Source organism: Coffea eugenioides, chromosome 5 (assembly GCF_003713205.1).
Source record: "Coffea eugenioides isolate CCC68of chromosome 5, Ceug_1.0, whole genome shotgun sequence".
Taxonomy (NCBI): domain Eukaryota; kingdom Viridiplantae; phylum Streptophyta; class Magnoliopsida; order Gentianales; family Rubiaceae; genus Coffea; species Coffea eugenioides.
Window position 1 is genome coordinate 50,031,204 of NC_040039.1, and position 21,392 is coordinate 50,052,595.

Here is a 21,392-nt window from a genome sequence, read left to right on the forward strand (position 1 = left end):
TGTAAGTGAATCCTCCAAAACCTATAAATTATTCAACCCACTGACGAAGAAAAGAGCACCTGGGATTGGGATGGGCAGCAGTCTAAACAAGTCCTTTATGATGATGATGCTAAACAGGAGCAAGTTCCAGCAGTTGTCATGCCACAAAATTCTTCAGATACAACTCAAACAGCCACTAGAATTTCACAACCAGTTGCTTAAGTAAATGAAGAAGGAGCCCAATCGGTTGGTCGAGTTAGAAGAAGGCATGCTTGGATGGAAGACTATGAGGTAACTATGTTAAGTAATCCAATTACTCATTTTGCTTTGTTCACAGATTGTGATCCTACAACTTTTGAGAGTGCCGTCAAAGAAGAAAAAGGCAAAAGGCAATGGATGATGAAATCAATTCAATTGAGAAGAATGACACTTGGGAGCTGTGTGATCTTCCTAAGGGGCACAAAACCATTGGTGTAAAATGGGTCTTCAAGACAAAACTAAACAAAAATGGTGGTGTTGACAACTATACAGAAGTATTTTCTCCAGTTGCAAGACATGACACGATCAGATTGGTGGTTGCATTAACAGCGCAAATTTCTTAACCTATCTTCTAGTTAGATGTCAAATCAGCATTCTTGCACGGGTATTTGGAGAAGCAGGTATTTATTGAGCAAACCCTGGCTATATTAAAGTTGGAAATGAGAATAAAGTTTTTAGACTGAAAAAGGCCCTTTATGGATTAAAGCAAACTCCAAGAGCTTGGTATAATCGAATTGAGACTTATTTTCTTAAGGTTGATTTTTATAAAATGTCCTTATGAGCATACAATGTTCGTTAAGATTGAAGATGGGGGGAAACTTCTCATAGTCTTCTGGTATGTTGATGACCTTATATTTACTGGAAATTGTGATACTATGTTTGGTGAATTCAAGAAGTCCATAATGAATGAATTTGAAATGTCTGATGATGGATGCATTATATTTACTTGGTTGGATGCATTATTTTCTTGGCATAGAAGTAATGTAATCAGATGATGGAAATTTTCTCTCAAAAGAAATATGTGGGAGAAATTTTGAACAGATTTCAGATGAAGGATTGTAATTCGATAAGTACTCCAATTGAATGTGGCGTGAAGCTACACAAAGATCATGATGGGAAGAAGGTTGATAGCACACTTTACAAGCAAATTGTAGGCAGTTTAATGTATTTTACTGCAACAAGGCCAGATATAATGTATTCTGTGAGTTTAATCAGCAGATATATGGAAAGTCCCACGGAGTTGCATTTGTTAGGCGCCAAGAGATTCCTTCGTTGTTTGCAAGAAACTCAAAACTTAGGGATATATTACAGGAAGGGTGAAAAACCTAACTTGGTGGGTTATACTGACAGTGATTATGCAGGAGAACAAGATGATGGAATGAGCATTTCTGGCTATGTTTTTATGCTTAGAATAGGTGCAATCTCCTGGTCGTCAAAGAAGCAACCAATTGTCACTCTATCCAGTACAGAAGCTAAATTTGTTGCAGCTACGACTTATGCTTGCCAAGCCATATGGCTGAGAAGAATACTTGAGGAGTTGCAGTTCAAGCAATATGGAGTTACTATAATGCTATGTGATAACAGCTCTACAATCAAGTTGTCAAAGAATCCAGTGCTACACGGAAGAAGCAAGCACATTGATGTGAAGCTTTACTTTTTGAAAGATCTTTGCAAAGATGGAACTGTTGATTTGATGCATTGCAAAAGTGATGATCAAGTTGCTGATATATTCACCAAGGCGCACAAGAGGGAATCGTTTGTGAAGCTCAGAGGATTACTAGGTCTCTGCACCCTAGGTTCAGTCAAGGTTGTAAACTGATGTTAGTAAACATCAGTTTAAGGGAGGGATTGTTGAAAATTTTATTTATATTATTGTTAAATTTGTTTTTCAAATGGAGTGGCCTAGAGTTTAGGGATTTGCTGTACGTTGGAGTCTTTCAGTTTTGATTTAGTCAGCAGATTTAGTGGTTTATTGGTCTAGTCTTTAGGAGTAGTTGGGTTATGAAGAAGGTGCCAGATATGGGACCCAATCTTTAGGGATTTCAGTTGTGCATTTTGCCTATTTAAAGGCTCCAAAGGTTCTGAGTAAAACACAACTTTGGCCACAGTATTACTGTTATTTTTTCTGCAAATCTCTTATCACTGTGTTGAATCTTGATAACTAATTTCTTCTTTAGTATTTGTTTATTGAATTTGTTTCACATTATAATTGATTTTGGAAATTATTTAAAATTTGAATTTTATTGAAACTACCGTAATCTGTTACGTTCCCTGGTTAGGTGGTTTTGAGATTAAGAAAATGGGAAAATTCAGATTCTGTTTGATTGCTGATGGGAATAAGAGAAGATTAAAGAAACCATAACCAAAATTTGAGATTCAAAATTCGCCTTTGATCGAACTGAAAGAGCAGTCAACTTAGCCATGGCGTGTCAAATTTGCCTAAGTTCCATTTGATTGTTCTGTACTTAGGTCCCAATTACTATGGTAAATGTGGGTAATCTTAGAATTATTTGGCTTTGGTCATTTTGTGTTGTAATGAACGAACTGTCAACTCAACCAGGCATTTTGCATATTTTGAATCTGTTACTGGAATGATATAGAACAACTGTGATGCAAGGAATTCAAGGAGGAGACCGGCTTCGATAAAGACAAAGCACGACTGGCAAGAGAGGATTAGAAACTTAAGGATAGGAACAAGAGGTGCTGAGGAAACTGAGAAAGCAGAAAATCCAACACTGGCCTTTGCACTTTTTGATGAGAATATATGCTTCGCAAGTGAGAGAGAAGTGAAGGTATGTATGTAAACTTTGTCGCTTGTTTGCTTGATGTTGACTGAACAAACATTAATGAGAGTGTTTGGATAGCACAAATATCTCAAATAATATTTCGCTTGCATCATAAACATATTTTTCAACCCATCTTTTTATATTTTCAATTATCTTTTTATCTCACATACATTACATCACAAAAAATGTTACAGTAATTATTCCAAATAATATTTCAAATAATACTCTATCCAAACAAATCATATTATTCCTGTAACAGCTATTATGAGACAGCTTGCCGTAGCTGTTTGAGTAAGATTTCACTTCACCACTTTTGGTGTACTTTTAGTTTTGAGTATTTTGTTTCACTGGTTTTGAAGTTTGACTTTAGTACTACTGTATTAGGATTGTAAACTCTTGTTTGGATACATTATTTATTTTTTCAAATAATATTTTGTATACATCATAAATTCATTTTTCAACCCACTTTTTTATATTACTAATCACCTTTTTATCTCACATATATCACATCACAAAAAGTACTACAATAATTATTATGAATAATATTTCAAATAATACTCTATCCAAAAACTTCAGCAGCACCTCTTATTCATACAGGTGCTTGGTCCATATATTTTGATATAGCTACTGAGGTTGGGATGTGAATTCTTAATGTGCATGCCAAACCATGGAATATATTTTTCTTTTACACTTAAGTCCTGGACAGGACAAATATTGGACCCCCTATTATATTTGCTTCTCTGGCATTTCCTCATTTCGCATGCGAAAAGGAGGATACTCTTCCAATTTCTTGATGCAAACTTGGCAAATAGACAAACAAATGATAATGCTATTGGACCTAAAAGTGTTATAACGTTTTAATTTCTTGGGCACGTCTTATCCAGGGCTGCAAAGAAATATAATTGATTGAAGGATCTCCAGGCTCCATCAAGAGACTCTTCACCTTTGAGAGAGAGGGCTGCGTTGAGCTTCTCAGCAATCAGCAATGAGGTCTTTCTCACTCTCGGGAAAAGGATGATAAGTTCATCAATGAGTTTGGGTCGGATGAGAAAGTAGTCTCTCTGATCAAGTCACTACTAGATGCAGGTAGATGAATGCTTTGCTGATTTATCAGTATGTCTTGCCTTAGCATTTTCTAGTCTTTGTATTCAGCTTTTGCATTGCTATGTGATATGTTTTATTTCCATCATAATATTTGCAAGATACTCACAGGAGGACATTTTCCTGGGAAGAAGGGTGACCTTGGCCGAGGAGAATTTATCACTGTCTCATCTCTGACTAGAGATATTCATGGTGCTCCAGCTGAAAGTTTTGTTGTTAAGCTCTCTGAAGCAATTGGAAGCTTGAAAATCCTGCGGAAAATGTCATCCTTTTGGTGTAGAGTTGCCGTTGAGGTAAGTCGACGGTATTGAACCTGAACTCAAGATATTTGGACTTGTTTTGCTGGGGAAATTTAAATTCTCTGTCTATTTCTTTTTTGGCTTTTCCTGCAACCAAGGATGTGCTCGACATGTTGCTACAGCTCCTGTCGTAGTGATACCCTCATCTAAACGCTACCACGCGAGAATGAGCAGAGCCCAAGCTTGACCTTATGTGTACATCCTGAGATGGGATTGTGTTATTGCCGACCTTTTAAGCCGTCCCTCTTGTATTGTGTGGTAAACGCTCTTTTCTCTGAAGTTGTGGCTCCTACCCGTCTGTGACTACAGTTTACTTGAATAACATGAAATAATTCTGACATTATGTTTTGTATAACGACTTTTAGTACAAGTTGAGTTTTATTACTTGGTTCAAATACTTCAATTCCTCTCGAAGATTTTCTGAAATGCCAACTTCAAATATTTTGTTTATGTGCAAGAGAGAACAGATGCTCTACAAAAGAAAAGCATATGAAACAAAATTAGGCACATTAATAACACAGTACATAGGTTAAAATTAATGGCAGTCGTAGCTCCAGCTATAAGGGATCACGACATCTCCTATCCAGTAAATACTTCCCTATCAGAATCTTAATGTATAGCAGTAGACAATAACAACTTCAATGTTCAAGAGTGGACAAATACCTACAAATAACAGCATAAAGAACTCAATACAACAAAAACCAATGCAGTTATTGTCTTTTTTTAAGCCTTATTTTTACTTAGAAAGACATCAGAAGTGTAGCCACCCTGAACCTAGTGCAGATGTGAAAGAACATGTTGCTTCAACCTAATAGTTATTGGCAGATACCATTTCTGACCATTGTAATATCAATCTAGGCTCGTCCAAAAAAATTTATTGAGGGCTCCATCAACCAGAGGTTTATTTCTTAAATTTCTATACCAATCTCCATGACAAAACTTAATCAGAAAGTGTTATATGCTTAGTAAACAAAGGTTAAAGTAAACTTAAGCAATTTTTTTTTACGCAAACTTGAGCAAATATGATATACTTTAGCTATTATTTTAGTTCAAATTCAATAAGGAGATGATCACACTGAAGCAGAAAAAGCCTACCTTTACAAAAGCTTTCCAGTCGCTACTTGTGGAAAAAGAACTTGGAGAATTGAACTTCTTTAAAGACAGAGAAAACACACCATGTTAAACTACTAAGAGCAACTCTTTACATGATCATCAATGATTTGGTTGTGCTAGACAAATCCGAATAAAGAAGTGCTTGAAGGGCTTATTTGGTGAAACAAAGAGAATATGGATGCACCTTGAGTATGTGAGGAATATCTTTTATGGACTGCAGTGTATCATGCAAAGTGGCCAAAAGTTCTTCAGCAGAATGGAAGAATGTTATCTTGATTTGTCAAAGAATAAATCTAATATGAACTGGTATTCCACACATCCCTGAAGCCATCTTCATTGCATAGTCTCAAGGTAGGTAAACCTTCAACTCTGGGCTTAAATTCTTTAGCACCATGTCATCAAAGATTTCATTCGAATACGACCAATCTCATTTTCCATCACTTCAAATTAATAGTAACTCCAATAGCACTGGTATGGTGCTGCTTCAAAATAGAAGGATACAGCTGCTTCAAAATAGAAGGATACAGCATCAAAACGCTTGTTCAGTTTCTCAATGTCCAGTATAGGCCTCAAAAACCAGTTCCTAGTAGACAATTGAGTTAATAGGTCAGAGGATTGAGGTAGCACTAATAGACCAATACTAACAATGTCGATTCTTGATTGTCAACTAACCTCAAAAGACGTCCGCCCATTGGTGTTACACACTGGCACAGTCAGAAATTATCTATCCAATCAGCAATTGCAAATTAAGACTAGAACAGGCTATTAAAACCTAACAGCAGCTTCTGACCTTATTCATCATTACAAATAAAGAGAACCTGCACTTAAGGGTATTATTTTATTTCCAAGTTAATAAACTAAGAACCCAAGAGTGGTTCGTCATTTACCCTTCTTTTGCCCTGCCAATCCCCATGTGGCTCGGATGTTTGTCAATTTGGAATATTTGTAATGCCTAATGTGCAGCCGAGTCAACTTTGAGAAACTTGTTTCTGCATTTTTTGTTAATTAGAGCATTGCACTGAACTTTTGGACAAAATATAACAAGAAAATAGGATCATATGAACCAAAAAATGGAGAACTTAATATTCAAGTTTGTTAAGATGCAGTAAGATTTCAATGACCGAGTCAACATCAATGGATGCACTTCCACACTCCTTCTGTTCAAGGGTGTCTATAATCCTTTCATTCTCTAGAACCGCAAGAAGCCCTCCAGTTGCACGAACTTGGACCTCACTTTGAATGTCCATCATGGAGTTCAGCTGAAATTATGAAAAGAAACAGGTTAGATGCGATGCGAGTGATTGCATACAGTTGATCTTTCATTTCCAGTAGACATTGGCGAATACATGGGAACATGAGTTCTCTCCCTTAACCACCAAACTAGTTCTTTCTCAACTTCGCAGATTTTAAAAAATCTTTTCTTGTAGAAAGCACGAGGAAAGAGCAACAAACATCTTTTTGAATGAAAAGCCTGTGGAGTAGCCTATAGTATTGAACAGTCAATTTGAGCTAAACAAAAGTGCTTATAATAAGAGGCATGACAAATCAATCTAACACCGAATCAAGAAATTATCTGTACTTACAAAAGACATTCTTTCCCTTATGTTCAACCCATCATCCATCCCTGTGACCCGAAGGTACATTAATCAGGGCAAGAACAGAAAAACAAACAAGAATATATGTGTAAAGTTCTCTGTGAGAACAAAGCTAATGAACTATTTGATGACAGCATCACCAGAAGAACTCATGAAAGAAACGCACAAATGAACTTGGAAGTTCAGGATTGCTTCAAATGAAATCATAGACACACTCTGCCACATTGATTCTGCATCATAGCAGCCCAACAAGAAACCGAAAAAAGTAGCAATCTGCTAATTCCTTATTTTCTCATGTTCGTGAAGTACTTTAGTGGCCAACGAATGGTTATAAGGAACACATATCCCCATTTTACGGAAAAAAGAAAGTCGCAAACATTCAAATACTGCAATGAAACAGTAAGCAAGGACAATGTACTGGTGAAAGAGAGAATAAGGTGAAGTATAGGGCCGTTTCAAGTTATATAACTTATATTCACTTCGGTGGAAATTCACTTTATTTTTTAGACTGAACAGAACTATGCAAGGGGATGTACTAATGCAACATCCTATTGTATCTTCCATACCCATGCCATGCTTGCTCGTAGCTGAATAATGAACTCTTGATAAGCTTTACAGTAGCTGCATTACTTGTTCCATCTGCAATATTTAAACACGTCACAGTGATTTGACATGCAGGAAATTTTTGTTAGCCACTTTAACAGTGAGAATAGCTCCTCACTTTTTGTGCTTGTGTGAATGACGGATGGTTTGGCTTGATATATTACTGAAGTAGAGTAAAAGGATTTATAAGATGCATGAAGAAGAAACAAAACATCCCAAGCCAATTTGTCCTTTTCTCAAATTTCAGATGGGATCTCCAAAACCAAACTATCGTTAAATCAAAAGACACTTAGGAATGTTACCATTAAATCCCATTCGGAAAACCATAAAGCTGGAAAAATCAAATTTATGCTTTACTGGCGGAAAAATCAAATTTACCAAGGGAATAAATCCCAGATCAGCATCCTCTTTTTTCCTTCATCTTCATGTTGAATTTTACATCTAGGTCGTGTAAATTTCAGCAGGATTAAGGTTCTTGCTTAAAAAGAGGCTTGGGGTGTTGATGGTTGTGGATGGCATCAGGTTGTCGAAAAGACCTATGTTTTCAGAACCGGACCGGATATCGACTCGGCCGAGGTCAGGGGTCAGGGGTCAATGGGTTCGACCGGGGGTCGATAGGGGTCGAACCGGATGACGTTATAAATAAAAATTATTTAAAAATTAAAATATTATATATAAAATATCTAATAATATGTTAATATTAATAAAGGTATATTCATATATATTTGATGTTTCAAATATATTTAACAAGAAAATACAAAGAAATTAGAACAATCAAGTAGCAATTTATGTTATTTAATAAATATTAACAAGTTTAGAATTAAAATTATGAATTTAATTGAAAAATAACATCAAATTTTAGGACAATATTTATAAAGTATGAAATATTTGAGATATATTAATAAGTTTTAACAATTTAGGGGGCCAAAACATAATATTGAAAAGATTGAGTTTTTTTTTTAAAAAATGCCCATTGAACCGGAAAAATCGATTTTTTTCCGATCAAACCCGGTCAAATCCGGTTTTTGACCAATCTTGACCGGGCTTTAAATTTCCGGTTTTTTACCATGACTCGGACCAGACACTTGGTCGGTTCTCGATTCGACCGGCCGGTCCGGTCCGAGTTTCAAAACAGAGGAAAAGACTTGTTTATTAACTTTGATATCGGGGCATAGGAATGGTCAGTGATGTGTGCTCTTTAGTGGGCCTATTGTTGTGGAAACCAAACTGGATCCGTCGACATTTTTTATTAGCTGAGGTATTGTATTTTTTAATTTTAGAATGCCAGACAATAACGACTTAAATCACTTTTTTTAAGTACAATTGACAGGGTTATTTGGTATTTAGTATTTACAGTTACCTATGGAAGTCGAAATAAAAACATGGGTGGTGAATTTAATTCCTTTTATTTCACTACATTATTCGGCGGGCATGGGATGGACCGCTTCCTAACAGCAATCAATCAAATAAGGACCATGTTTTTTAATGTGTACAGGCAGGGTAGGATGGAGGGTCGCCAAATTAAATCCATTTTTAGATGCAATTTGCTGTGTAAAAGGAACAGAACTCCAAATCCACTTCCTTATTGGAAGAAGAAGTCCTAAAGGACCAGGACTCGGTCGTGGTCATGGACCCTATATAAAGAACATGACCTACATCGTTTTCACTTCAGCACGGAGAGAGAAACACTAGTCTAGAATTGAACATGGCGGAGGTAATAAAAAGCAGACCAATCCACTGTTGTACACCCCCTCCGAGCCTATACCCCTGGCTTGTTTTCTTTCATGGCAAAAATATGGAAAACCAAACCTTTTATTGCCAGTCTCAGCCCAGTACTAAAACTGTTAGATCAATTCCTGAGTTGCAGAACATAAGATCTTGGCTGTCAGCCCACGACTGGTTAGTTTTGTCAGAAAAAACTTAGTTTCATCTTTGGAATCCAAAATCTTTGGAATCAATTTATCTCCCTCCTTTGAACCTGCAACCTAGACAACGTTTGGAAGGTATCCTATTACCATCGTTTCCTGCAAATCCCGAAGCATTCTCTTGTTATTTTTGGCTAATCCTTAGAGCATTACGTTCTGTTACATCAAAGACCAAAGGTGGACTATAAGAAGCTGCAGCAAAGAAGAGATCAAGATTATAAGCGGGACCGACCATGGTTGGCATCATTTTTGTTTGCCAATTGTCTGCAATGGTAGAATATATGCTACTACCTATTGCAGACATCGTCTGGCAGAGATTGAGATTGTCAAACAAAGGCTTGTTATAAGATCTCTTCACTGTCAGCTACCTCTTTTCAATCCGTATGCGATCACGTAAAAATGTACTTGGTGGAATCCGATGGGGATCTCTTTGTGATAAATTTTGAGATACACTCCAGGGAAGCAATGAATATTGATGTTTTCAAATTGGACTTCCCAACTAAGATATGGAACAGAGTGGACAGCTACCCAAATAGAGCTTTTTTCTTGAGCAATTGTGAAGCAATTTCATGCCAAATTATGACAATTGATATAGAACGAATAGGAAATCGGGTTTACTTCACATGTTACCAAGACAAGTCCCTGTACTCCTACCACATTGAAGACAAAACTATCTCAACGTCTTCACCTTGTCCAGATCTGTCGACACCCTAGAGCACACCAAATTGGGTGTTGCCTAACCCTGAGGGGACCGAGTACCATCATCATCTAGGTGGAGATCAAAAAGAGGATGGAAAGGAGGATATACAAGTCGGAGCAAAAGGACATTGTGAAACTCAGGAGAAACTTAAGGAAGCAAATTGAACAAGTTTGAACGGAAGGATCAGAAAATGGATCAGACAATGGATGAGGAAGAGGAAGGAAGCTCAGACAAATTAGACAATGGATAAGGAAGGAATAGGAGTGCGAGTTGAACCACACTTGAAGAGAAGGAAATGGGTGTTGTGCGGATAGCCTGGCAGGCCACTTGATGTTGTTAAGAAGTGCTTAAATGATGATCTAAGGGGAGTTGCGTTCCACGTTTAGTCGCTGTGTAAATGGCTTGATGGCCTCCATTGCACCAAAAAAAAAAAAGAAAAAAAGAAAGTTTGAATGATCTTGGTGGTGATTAAGTATTGGCTAAACTCAATCACAAGTGAACAAATGATAACTGTGCATGGCTGTAACTCTTTTTTAAATTCAAAAAAATTCGACCTTAATTTTTAAGTTCTTTATTTTCTCTTTTAAATCGAGACTCGCCTTAGCTCAAAAAAAAAAAAAATCTATCCGAGATCCAAAAAGGGAGTTTTACTTCCATAAAATTATTTTTCAGTGATTAACTAGAAACTTGTCACCTTAAATATGTTAACTAAGTTTAATATGTACTTTAGTCCCAAGATGTAAAATATTGTATGTTGCAATGCAATAACTCCAAACACTAACGAACTGCTGCCAAAGCCCAAAGGCAAAAATAACCCAAATAAATCGTACTAAAACTATACATTAGCATTGTGACAAGTAATAATGCAAATTCAAATATTTTTTTTTGAGGGAACAAATTCAAATATTCAATCTTCTTTGGCCATTTCAACATCTCAATCGAAAGAAAAAAAGTCAATTCCTCCTTCCGCCACTGCCTGATTTTTTCCCTGGACTTGGAGCCACTGAGGGAAAGGTCAAACTTAAACGTCGAAGGCCGCAATCCGTAGTCCAAAATCCAAATCCGTACTCCATAGCTGTCCTGTGAGCTCCCTCGGCTCTGTTTCTCATTCCCTCCTTGATTTTCCCCGCTTGAAAATTAGTTCGACCATGCCTTCACAATTTACAGCCTATCATCATTTCTCAGCTTAACCTACGCACTCCCGGCGCACCAAAATGGAGGCCTCTTTCGTGTCCAAAGCTAGGACTGCCTTTCATTCAGCTGCTGCTAAAGCGGAAAAAGTCTTTGCGGACATCAAAAAATCTGATTCGGTTGCCGATCGAGGTACATAAATTAGTTAATTCCCCAATCCAACTATTTTGTGTATTTTATTTTTCTGTCATGAATTGCAGTTTACTATTTTTAGACTCCATAACTCGCGGCCTTTTCACTATTTTTTAATCAATTATTTTCTGGTCAAAACACGATCGCGAAACTTGAAGCAGCGGAAGATTCTGATAGACAATCGCCGATTGCTTCGACGCCGGATTCTGTGAGTAGCAAGGACGAATCAAAGGTATTGCATTTCTTCTTTTATTGGTTTACTCAATTTGTTTCGCATTATAATTGATTTTGAAATTTATTGAAACTATCTTAATCTGTTACACTCCCCTGGTTTGGGTGGTTTTGAGATTAAGAAAATGGGAAAATTCAGGTTCTGTTTGATTGCTGATGGGAATAAGAGAAGATTAAAGAAACCATAACCCAAGTTTGAGATTCAAAATTCGCCTTTGATCGAACTGAAAGAGCAGTCAACTTGGCCATGGCATGTCAAATTTGCCTAAGTTCCATTTGATTGTTCTGTCCTTAGGTCCCAATTAATGTGGTAAATGTGGGTAATCTTAGAATTATTTGGCTTTGGTCGTTTTGTGTTGTAATGAAAGAACCGTCAACTCAACCAGGCATTTTGCATTTTCTGAATCTGTTACTGGAATGATACAGAACAGCAGTGATGCAAGGAATTCAAGGAGGAGACCGGCTCCGATAAAGACAAAGCACGACTGGCAGGAGAGGTTTAGAAACTTAAGGATAGGAAGAAGAGGTGCTGAGGAAACTGAGAAAGCTGAAAATCCAACAATGGCCTATGCACTTTTTGATGAGAATATATGCTTTGCAAGTGAGAGAGAAGTGAAGGTATGTAAACTTTGTCACTTGTCTGCTTGATGTTGAAGATTTTGAAGCTTTTAGGTTTTGACTGAACAAACATTGACGTCCGTAGCTGGGAATGTCAGAAAGTTCATTGGCTACGTTACCTGGACTCTTCACTTTCCCTGCTGTACCCACGTCGGACTGTTCATTTTGCACTAGAGTAGCCATATTGGCGGGACCCATTCCCGAGTCCAGCTATCATAGCTTGTGGCTCTGACATGCAATTTGGAGAGCTTGTCATTCATTCACTTGGTTGACTTGTAGATGCTAAAAGAATCTTAATATTCTTAAATTGCTGCTCAACATCTGAATTTGTGTCCTCATGATCAACAGTTCAAAAGAATTGAAGGCTTAGATGTCAGTCTTCTATAAGCTAAAAGCTCTATAAGTGTAGGCCAGTGCCACTGCTACATGTTGAAAACATAACAAGCTACGCAATGTGTTTATACTTTCACCAATGGCATTGTATTGTAACTTTAGCGTCAGACAGGATGGAGATTTTAATTATTCTATTGCCTTAGGAGACCCCTAATATGGGTGGACTGCAATGAATCAATTGAGTAAACTTGGTAATAAATAATGTCAAGATGCAAATGACTACATTCTTGTTTTATTTGGAAAGATTGGATTATTACAGTATTTTTGGATAATTTGGAATTATCTGGGCCTTCCCTTAGCTGTTGCCAAAATACTGGAGTTTCGGCCATGACGAGGTTATTTATGTATCAGTCTGTATTTTCAGGACTCAAAGCTGGATTCACTGTCTGAAGATTCGAATATCTCAAATGAAAACATTATTCCTGCTACAGCTATTATGAGACAGCTTGCAGTAGCTGTTGAGTAAGATTTCACTTCACCACTTTTGGTGTACTTTCAGTTTTGAGTAGTTTGTTTCACTGGTTTTGAAGTTTGACTTTAGTACTACTGTACTAGGATTGCAAAACAAGTAAAACTCTACTTGTTATATCAGCACCTCTTATTCATACAGGTGCTTGGTCCATGTAATTTGATATAGCTACTGAGGTTAAGATGTAAATTCTTAATGTGCATAACAAACCATGGAATGTATTTTCTTATACACTTCAGTCCTCGACAGGACAAATACTGGACCGCCTGTTATCTTTGCTTCTTTGGCTTTTCCTCATTTTGTATGCGAAAAGGAGGATACTCTTCCAACTTCTTGATGCAAACTTGGCACACCTTGATTAAGTCAATAGACATACAAATGATAATGTTATTGGACCTAAAAGTGTTATAACATTTTAATTTCTTTGGCACTTCTTATCCAGGGCCGCGAAGAAATATAATTCATTGAAGGATCTCCAGGCTTCATCAAGAGACTCTTCACCAGTGAGAGAGAGGGCTGCGTTGGGCTTCTCAGCAATGAAGTCTTTAGTACTACGGGAAAAGGATGATAAGTTCATCAATGAGTTTGGGTCGGATGAGAAAGTAGTCTCTCTGATCAAGTCACTACTAGATGCAGGTAGATGAATGCTTTGCTGATTTATCAGTATGTCTTGCCTTAGCATTTTCCAGTCTTTGTATTCAGCTTTTGCATTGCTGTGTGATATTTTTTATTTCCATCATAATATTTGCATGATACTCACAGAAGGACATTTTCCTGGGAAGAATGGTGACCTTGGCCGAGGAGAATTTATCACTGTCTCATCTCTGACTAGAGATATTCATGGTGCTCCAGCTGAAAGTTTTGTTGTTAAGCTCTCTGAAGCAATTGGAAGCTTGAAAACCCTGCGGAAAATGTCATCCTTTTGGTGTAGAGTTGTTGCTGAAGTAAGTGGACGGAATTGAACCTGAACTCAAGATATTTGGACTTGTTCTGTTGGGAAAACTTAAATCCTCTGTCTATTTCTTTTTTGGCTTTTCCTGCAACCAAGGACATGCTTGACATGTTGCTACAGCTCCTGTCGTAGTGACACCCTTCTCTAAATGCTACCACGCGAGAATGAGCAGAGCCCAAGCTTGACCTAATTTGTACATCCTGGCATGGATTATGTTATTGCCGACCTTTTAAGCCCTCCTTTGTTGTGTGCTAAACACTCTTTTCTTTGAAGTTGTGGCTCCTACCCGTCTGTGACTACTGTTTGCCTGAATAACATGAAATAATTCTGACATTATGTTTTGTATAATGACTTTTAGTACAAGTTGAGTTTTGTTACTTAGTTTCAAAGCTGTAGTTGATTGACATGAAAAAATTCTTCTCGCGTCACAGTTAAGATGGTCACTCTTCTACAGTCATTTTATGAGGCAATTCAACAACTCATTGACATTCCTCCTCCTCGAGGAACAAGGCGATGGAGTTAAACTGTCTTTTAAAGGGTGTCAACCATGATTGGTTTTTACTGCTTAGTTTTTTTTTTTTTTTTGTAAGCGGGAGGGTTCGAACCGGAGACCTCTCACATACACTCCCTTCCCCCGTACCGCCCAACCTATCCCTCCCCCCATACTGCTTAGTTGATTGTCTTAAAGCTTACATACATGACGACCTTTGCTCGATGTGGACTCCAAATATTCCCTGCTCTAGTAAAAAGCGTTGACCTTTTATTTTCTTGCATTTAAAATCAAGTTTGAGTTGTGGTTAGTTATGTTCCCCAGTTGATGGAGTTCCTTTTTTAAGCTTTTAGATCTGTTCAATCAAGTGATTATCAGTTATTGTTATCAAATACAAATTACCATGGTGATTTTGCACAGCATATTTCTTTTTGTGGTTCAGCAAGAAGTAATTTATGACCTTTTGACTTTATTTCTCAAATGCCTTTGTTTCTTGAGAAGTGATCCTTACTGCATTACTGAATGAAACCTCATTGACTTTTGGAAATTATTGATACAGTTCCTGAGTACATTCTCAATTAATTGAGCAATATATATATTTCATTTGTTATGCAGCTTAGAAGAATTTGGTCTGAAGGGCAGTATATTCCTGGCATTCCACCAGATGACGTCCCAGACTTGAATTCATGTCTTTTGTATCAGCAGTTACAGGTCATCAACTGTTGTATTTCCAGAAAAAGACGTCGTGCTATTGCAACTGAATCATTAGATTCAGTCTTAAGACAAGCTAGTCCAACTGTCGACAAGTCTTCTGATTCTGAAAGCTTAAATGCTTTAAATTCTGTCTTATATGCAAGAACTAGCACTGAGGAACTTGTTCTTCGATTAGGGGCTGATAAAAAATTTGATAACTTGACAATGCTGGAAACTGGTGAACCTGTTTTTACACCTGTCACCCAGGTTCTGTTGATATCTGATGCTTAGAGTTTTCATTACTGTCTTCTAGAAACTCTAACCTTTTACTGAGTTTGTATGCATGCATATGTAGGAGGCACCTTTGCTAACGGAAGATCTTATCAAAGAAACAGAAGAGTTTGTGCTGCGAACTGGAAGGTTGGTCAACTAATTCAGCATTTTTTCCTGCTCTGTTTTTTCCCCTTGACCGCAAGATTGGTTTTGATTTCTGAATTACAATGTCTCTTTACTTAGATTTGTCTTAACCTAATCACATTTTTGCTGAAATTTTTGGTACGTTGTGGGGTTTTAGAAATGGGAGATATGGCTCTCTACGTAAAAATTGAAAGCACCAATAGGGTGACCTTATAGTAAAAGCATTGGAGAAATGCTTGTGATGGGTAGTATAACATTGTAAGAGCTGACGTATGATAAAAGTATAAGTTCTATGTGAGTAATTTGGTGAAGTCTTTCAATTGATCAATATTGTTATTTTTTATGCTAAATGTAGTCTACTGAAAGTGCTCAAATCTGTATACCTGATTGTGTATCTCTTTGCCAACCCAATTGTGCCGAATTATGAATGCTCGGTGAATCTTCCAGTTGTTTTTATTACTCCTAACTCTATGTGGCCAATCTCTTAATGGCCGTGTTCCCTCGTTGAATTGTGAAGCCAATTGCCTTGTTCCAAAAACTATCCCGGAGAGGGAGTTAATTACTTGGACTATAATTATAATAAGAATATTTATTTTTTTGGAGCAAAGAAGAATATCTTGGGTTGAAAGAATGGTTTGACGAATCACATGAATTCTATGCTTTCTCAGCATCTTGAGATGGCTTAACAGACACAAGGTAGATTTCATCCAGTATCCTGAGAAATCAGGCTGGTGTTTACCCTATTCTTGGAACTGTAAGTAGGATTAAATATTATGTGTTGTGGACTATGGTGTGCAATGATTAGTTTGTGAAAATATCCTGGGTGAAAGACTACTGTTGGTTGAAGGACTGGAGAATAATGCAGGCATTGAGGGTAAGAAATTTTTAAATCCATTTAATGGGGTCATTGACAGGACATGTTCAAAATGGTATCTTTCCAAGGTCCCCGGTCCCCTTTTTGTAAGCCGAAAAGTGGAAGCAAAAAAAAGAAAAAAAGAAAAAAAAGGGTCATGCATGCTTAAGAATCTTATCTTTCTCTTGACACTGGAAATGAAGCAAAGATTAACAAGCATTTCAAAATATTAGAAATAATTGAACCTCCCATTCTTGAACCTTGTGAAAAGCTGCCGTGCAGGGGTAAGGAACCTTTCTCCTTTTGCTTCCACCTCTCTTTAGTTTGGTAGGGATTGCCCATTACTTCTAGTGTTACTTAACTATTTTTTCATCATTCACACATAGCAGGAGCGTGGTGTGCTTATAATTGAACTATTGGGGATTTATTTGAAGAATGTAAAGGCTTTTCTATTGTATGTCTCTCATATCTGACATCCCTAGATTTTGTCTCCCATTTTGTTTTGGTTCTTCAAGGAGATGATTAGTTTCCATGATATATGTATGCTTTATGGTTTGGAAACATTAAAGGGAACACTTTTTTTTTCCACATTAATTGGTATGGATACGTTAGGCTTGGAAATTTGTAGTGGCAGAATAGTTTTTTCTGTGTACGGACTGCTATAATTGTGGCTATAACTTCAATATCACTTGAGTCATTATACTCTTCAACCTTTGTCCATGCTGTAGCTCTTTTGTGTTGTTTACTTGCATATTCTTTAGAAATTTGACAGATAGGTGAAAATTTGGAATTACTGTGATTCATATGCATCAACTATATCTTGAATTTTTGTAATTTAAGGCACAGTGTGACATGCTGCTTTGTCCTATTGTGTTCAGTGTTGGTGCTGGTTGTTCCCAACTTCTGTCTGACATGCAGGCTTTCAAGGTGACCCTCTGCAGTAAATAACTGTCTTTTCAAGATTCTTCTGGGGCCTTTTACTATAGCAGAAATTTGTGGATTTTTTTGTTTTATTTATTTATTTATTTTTGTTGAACGGCATTGTGAGAAATTTGTGGATTGTGATTTACACACCTAAGCTCCGATGTTTTCTGTTAGGCAGCAAATCCAGGTTGTATATTAGAAGATTTCGTAAGGTGGCATTCACCCCCCGATTGGATGGAAGGTGACATTAATGATGAAGCCGATGAAACATCTGATGGTGGTGATTTGTTGTCAACGAGAGGTCAACTTAGTAGGAGGATGCAAAAAGAAGGTTACTTCTTTTGTTACATTAGTTAACCTGGAACATTGTCATAACTAATTTGACATCAACTATTTTACCTGAAAGGAGCAAAGCCAAACATGAAAGAGAGAAAACAACTGGTTTTAATTCCAGCAGATTATTTGCCTCTTTTGTTCTCCTTCTGGCATCTCTTGTTTTGGAAATCAAATGTAATTTGCACAATTTTATGTTTCTTATGTGAAAAATATTAAAATAGATTAGTCAGTGGTTTGTTATTCTGGGTGTTCTTAGCATGATATTCATCTGTATTCACCAATTTATTGACTTTTGTGCTAATTATGGTGGAATTAGCTGACTGATAGAATGGCTGTTGATTTACGTCTAGGTAATTTATGGCGGGAACTGTGGGAAACTGCAAAACCAATACCTGCAATGAGACAGACTCCCCTCTTTGATGAGGATCTTGCTGTGTAAGTTGCAAGACATAAACAATTTTACTGTACAAAGACATTATTTTCTGATGATTTTCTGCTCCCATTGCTGGGTAGGGAAGGTATTCTTAATATCTTGGAGGACATCTCACCTTCCGAGCTTTTTGAACAGCTGTTTATTTCTCTTGTAAGTATTATGTACTTGGATTTGGAAATTGCCAAACCATTTGGCTGGAATTAATATGTTCAGCTGTTCCAGTCAGCAATACTGTTAAGATTTCATGCTTGGTACAAACTGGCACTGATGATCTAAGTATGTCAGCTGGGTTCAGGGTTTGTAATCGCTGAGTCTACGCTCTCAACAAATTTAGATCTGTCAAAGCTATTTAATGAATGCAAGGACTATATTGTTGCCACTTGTCAAAGCGGCAACTGGCTTGAAAAAATTGATGATATATGCCAGGTATGTCATATTTAGCTGAACGAGGAACTGTGTGGTTATTGACTGATTTATATTTGCTAACAATCTGATATGGTATTCCTGAATTCTCTCTTGCCTGCTAAATACTTAGGGTTTCAGAATTGGGACTTCATTACTTCCTCCACTTGTTTACTGCTTTCAATACAGCAATATTCATTTCCCAGGGAGGCTGAACTTCTTCAACATGTCATCGAACTGTCTCTTGTCCTGCAGCATGATGACCATTTTCCCTACACTTCGTGAAGTTAAAGAAAAAGAAACTTGAAAGGGAAAATAAAAATAGAAGCTTCTGTTGCTTTTTGTTCTGTTACATTGGCAGTATCAAAAATGGTATTGGCCATATTGGAATAATAGATGGAATTGATCTTCTTGTCAACAGCTTAAGATCAGCTGATTATAGTTTTTCTATTCTTGACTTTTTAAGCTAAAAGCTGCAATAAGGAGACGGATCTGCATGTTGACTATGCTTAACATGAATACAGTCAGACTTAGAGAGTGGATTATCCTTAGATTAGCATACATTATTCACAGGATTGCATATTCACCTACTAATATTCCTACTATGACTTTTTAAGCTAAAAGCTGCAATAAGGAGACGGATCTGCATGTTGACTATGCTTAACATGAATACAGTCAGACTTAGAGAGTGGATTATCCATAGATTAGCATACATTATTCACAGGATTGCATATTCACCTACTAATATTCCTACTCGTCAAATCTCCTTTGCAGGTGTATGAAACAGTTGAGGCAATGTTGCTAAATCCACATGAAGCTACAAAAAGTACAGTTCCACCCGAAGAAACAACACCTGCAGGTGAACTGAAAAACCAGTTCAAAAGGCTTAACTTCATCTTTGGTAGCAAAGATAGGCAGTCACAAAAAGACAAGAAGAATATGGAGGATAACCCAACCCGCCAACCATTCTCATCAATGTTCTCAAAGAAGCCTCCTAAGCCAAGTAATGGATCGTCAGCTGACAAAGCTGCTGGTTCTGTAGATAATGACTGGACAATTGTGTAAATTGTATATATTTGGGAATTGGCTAAAAGCAATGCCCAGATGCCATCTTTACTGATTTTTTCAAGGGATTAGAAATGGAAAACGTAGGAGTTGGATATGACAAATTTTTCGCAGAAAACAGACATTGCAAACATGCACTCCGATAGCATCTTTTGGGAGGAGCTCCGTTGATCAAGAGGACTAGCAAAGAGATTTTGTTCCACAAAGAAGGATAATACGCATACTAACAAGTTCCAATGTCTTAGATGCAAGAATATCAACTGCTGACGAAACAAGAATGGATAAATCTCTGAACATCCTCTGCTGTCATTGCATCGTGCCGTAAAAGCCGCTTCTTTTCTGGCCAGAACTTGACGTTCTTCTTCCTTGTCTGCTCCCTTACCGGTTGTCTGAAGAATTTTCTCTGTCTCGCTTCCTCTCGTCATTTGTTTTGTCAACTTCAAGATCTTTTAGAACCCACCATGGCACAACGAAATTTGCAATCCAGTACATCAAAAGCATCACTGCACTGTTAGCCACGTAAAAAAGGTTATGCCATGGAAGAAATGTTACTAACATATTTGCAGTTCGTTAACTGGCCTCCCCAGTGACAAACTGATACTGTCAATATGGGTATCAAAAGATGTCTTTGCTTCAAGTCCTAAAATTGTTCAAGCATTAACTCGTAACTATTACCAATAGAGTATGATGGCATGTATCAACCTGGAGAACTTTTATGAGATCAAGAGAAGGGTGAATTTCATCTCAAAATGGGAGTGAGTTAGGAAGAAATAGACCTTGTTTGAAACAGGACTGAGAAGTCTCCTGAATTGGGCGGCGGCGAAGTGGCGGCTAGAAAAAAAGGAGCGGAGGTAACTCTGGTCGGAAACCAAAATACTCTGTTCCGCTTATGCATACAGAGAAACCCACAAGTAGCAGGTTCATATTTACTGAATTTGGAGAGCCACAGCAGCTTAGTTGAGCTGATCGGGGGCTTCAAGTCATTGTACGGAAATATAGAAATGGAAGGGCACTGAGAGCCGATGCCATTCATCTTGCAAGCTTCAGGTTCATTCATATTGAACGAGTGAACGTAGATAAATTGAAGGGAGCAATAGATAATATGTTCCTTTCTATAGGAGGTGGACCACACTCACTGGGGTCCGGGGAGTTTGAGATACATTATTGTTAATTGGCCCAATCTAATTACTTTCACGAAATTTTGTGTCATGTGCAAATAATGCATTCTATGTGATACCAATTACCTTTTTACCAGAACTTTGTGCAGAACGTACACACCGGATATGCTGGTCTAATTTTTGTTAACCCATGTTTCTGCTAGTAAATTGTAAATACATGCTGCTCAATTAAACTCCAAAATGTATATTGCAGATTGGTTCAATATCTCTTGCAAAAACCTTTCAGAAGTCCAAGAATTTCACCATGCCAAATATTCCAAATAGATGGTCCTGTTGGTTAGTGGTATTGTAACCCTGGTTGGCTTGTGGCCCACTAGGATACACTCAAATAGCCAATTGGGGCCTAGCTTTTTGTTTGTCTGGGTACATCACGGACCCTAAATATCCAATTATTACGAATTCATTGTCATTTGCCGGAGAAAACTACTGTCTTCCAATTGACAAGACAAAAAACGCAACTGTAGCAGCCCAGGCC

At 37.4% G+C, this 21,392-nt stretch overlaps 2 protein-coding genes and 1 pseudogene across 4 annotated transcripts; 1 reads left to right on the plus strand and 2 right to left on the minus strand.

Annotated features, from left to right (window-relative positions):
• Positions 1-4,565: 4,565 nt before the first annotated feature.
• Positions 4,566-9,744, minus strand: LOC113771954 (annotated as a pseudogene).
• A 1,348-nt stretch (positions 9,745-11,092) lies between these two features.
• Positions 11,093-19,986, plus strand: LOC113770563 (rab3 GTPase-activating protein catalytic subunit). 3 transcript variants are annotated; one of them, XM_027315060.1, is made up of 14 exons: positions 11,093-11,463; positions 11,622-11,695; positions 12,121-12,312; positions 13,070-13,167; positions 13,617-13,810; positions 13,937-14,118; positions 15,232-15,576; positions 15,665-15,729; positions 17,458-17,506; positions 17,678-17,834; positions 18,190-18,274; positions 18,353-18,422; positions 18,558-18,698; positions 19,449-19,986. In XM_027315060.1, the coding sequence occupies exons 1-14, from the start codon at positions 11,355-11,357 to the stop codon at positions 19,737-19,739; spliced, it is 2,052 nt and encodes a 683-aa protein (XP_027170861.1). In that variant the 5' UTR covers positions 11,093-11,354; the 3' UTR covers positions 19,740-19,986. The 3 variants fall into 3 exon arrangements, with proteins under 3 accessions (XP_027170861.1, XP_027170863.1, XP_027170862.1); XM_027315062.1 differs by having other exon boundaries at positions 15,232-15,327; XM_027315061.1 differs by having other exon boundaries at positions 11,625-11,695.
• On the minus strand, positions 19,763-20,885 carry LOC113770565. The gene is made up of 2 exons (XM_027315063.1): positions 20,516-20,885; positions 19,763-20,247 (listed from the first exon to the last, which is right to left on the minus strand). The coding sequence occupies exons 1-2, from the start codon at positions 20,794-20,796 to the stop codon at positions 20,118-20,120; spliced, it is 411 nt and encodes a 136-aa protein (XP_027170864.1). The 5' UTR covers positions 20,797-20,885; the 3' UTR covers positions 19,763-20,117.
• Between the last annotated feature and the right edge of the window lie 507 nt (positions 20,886-21,392).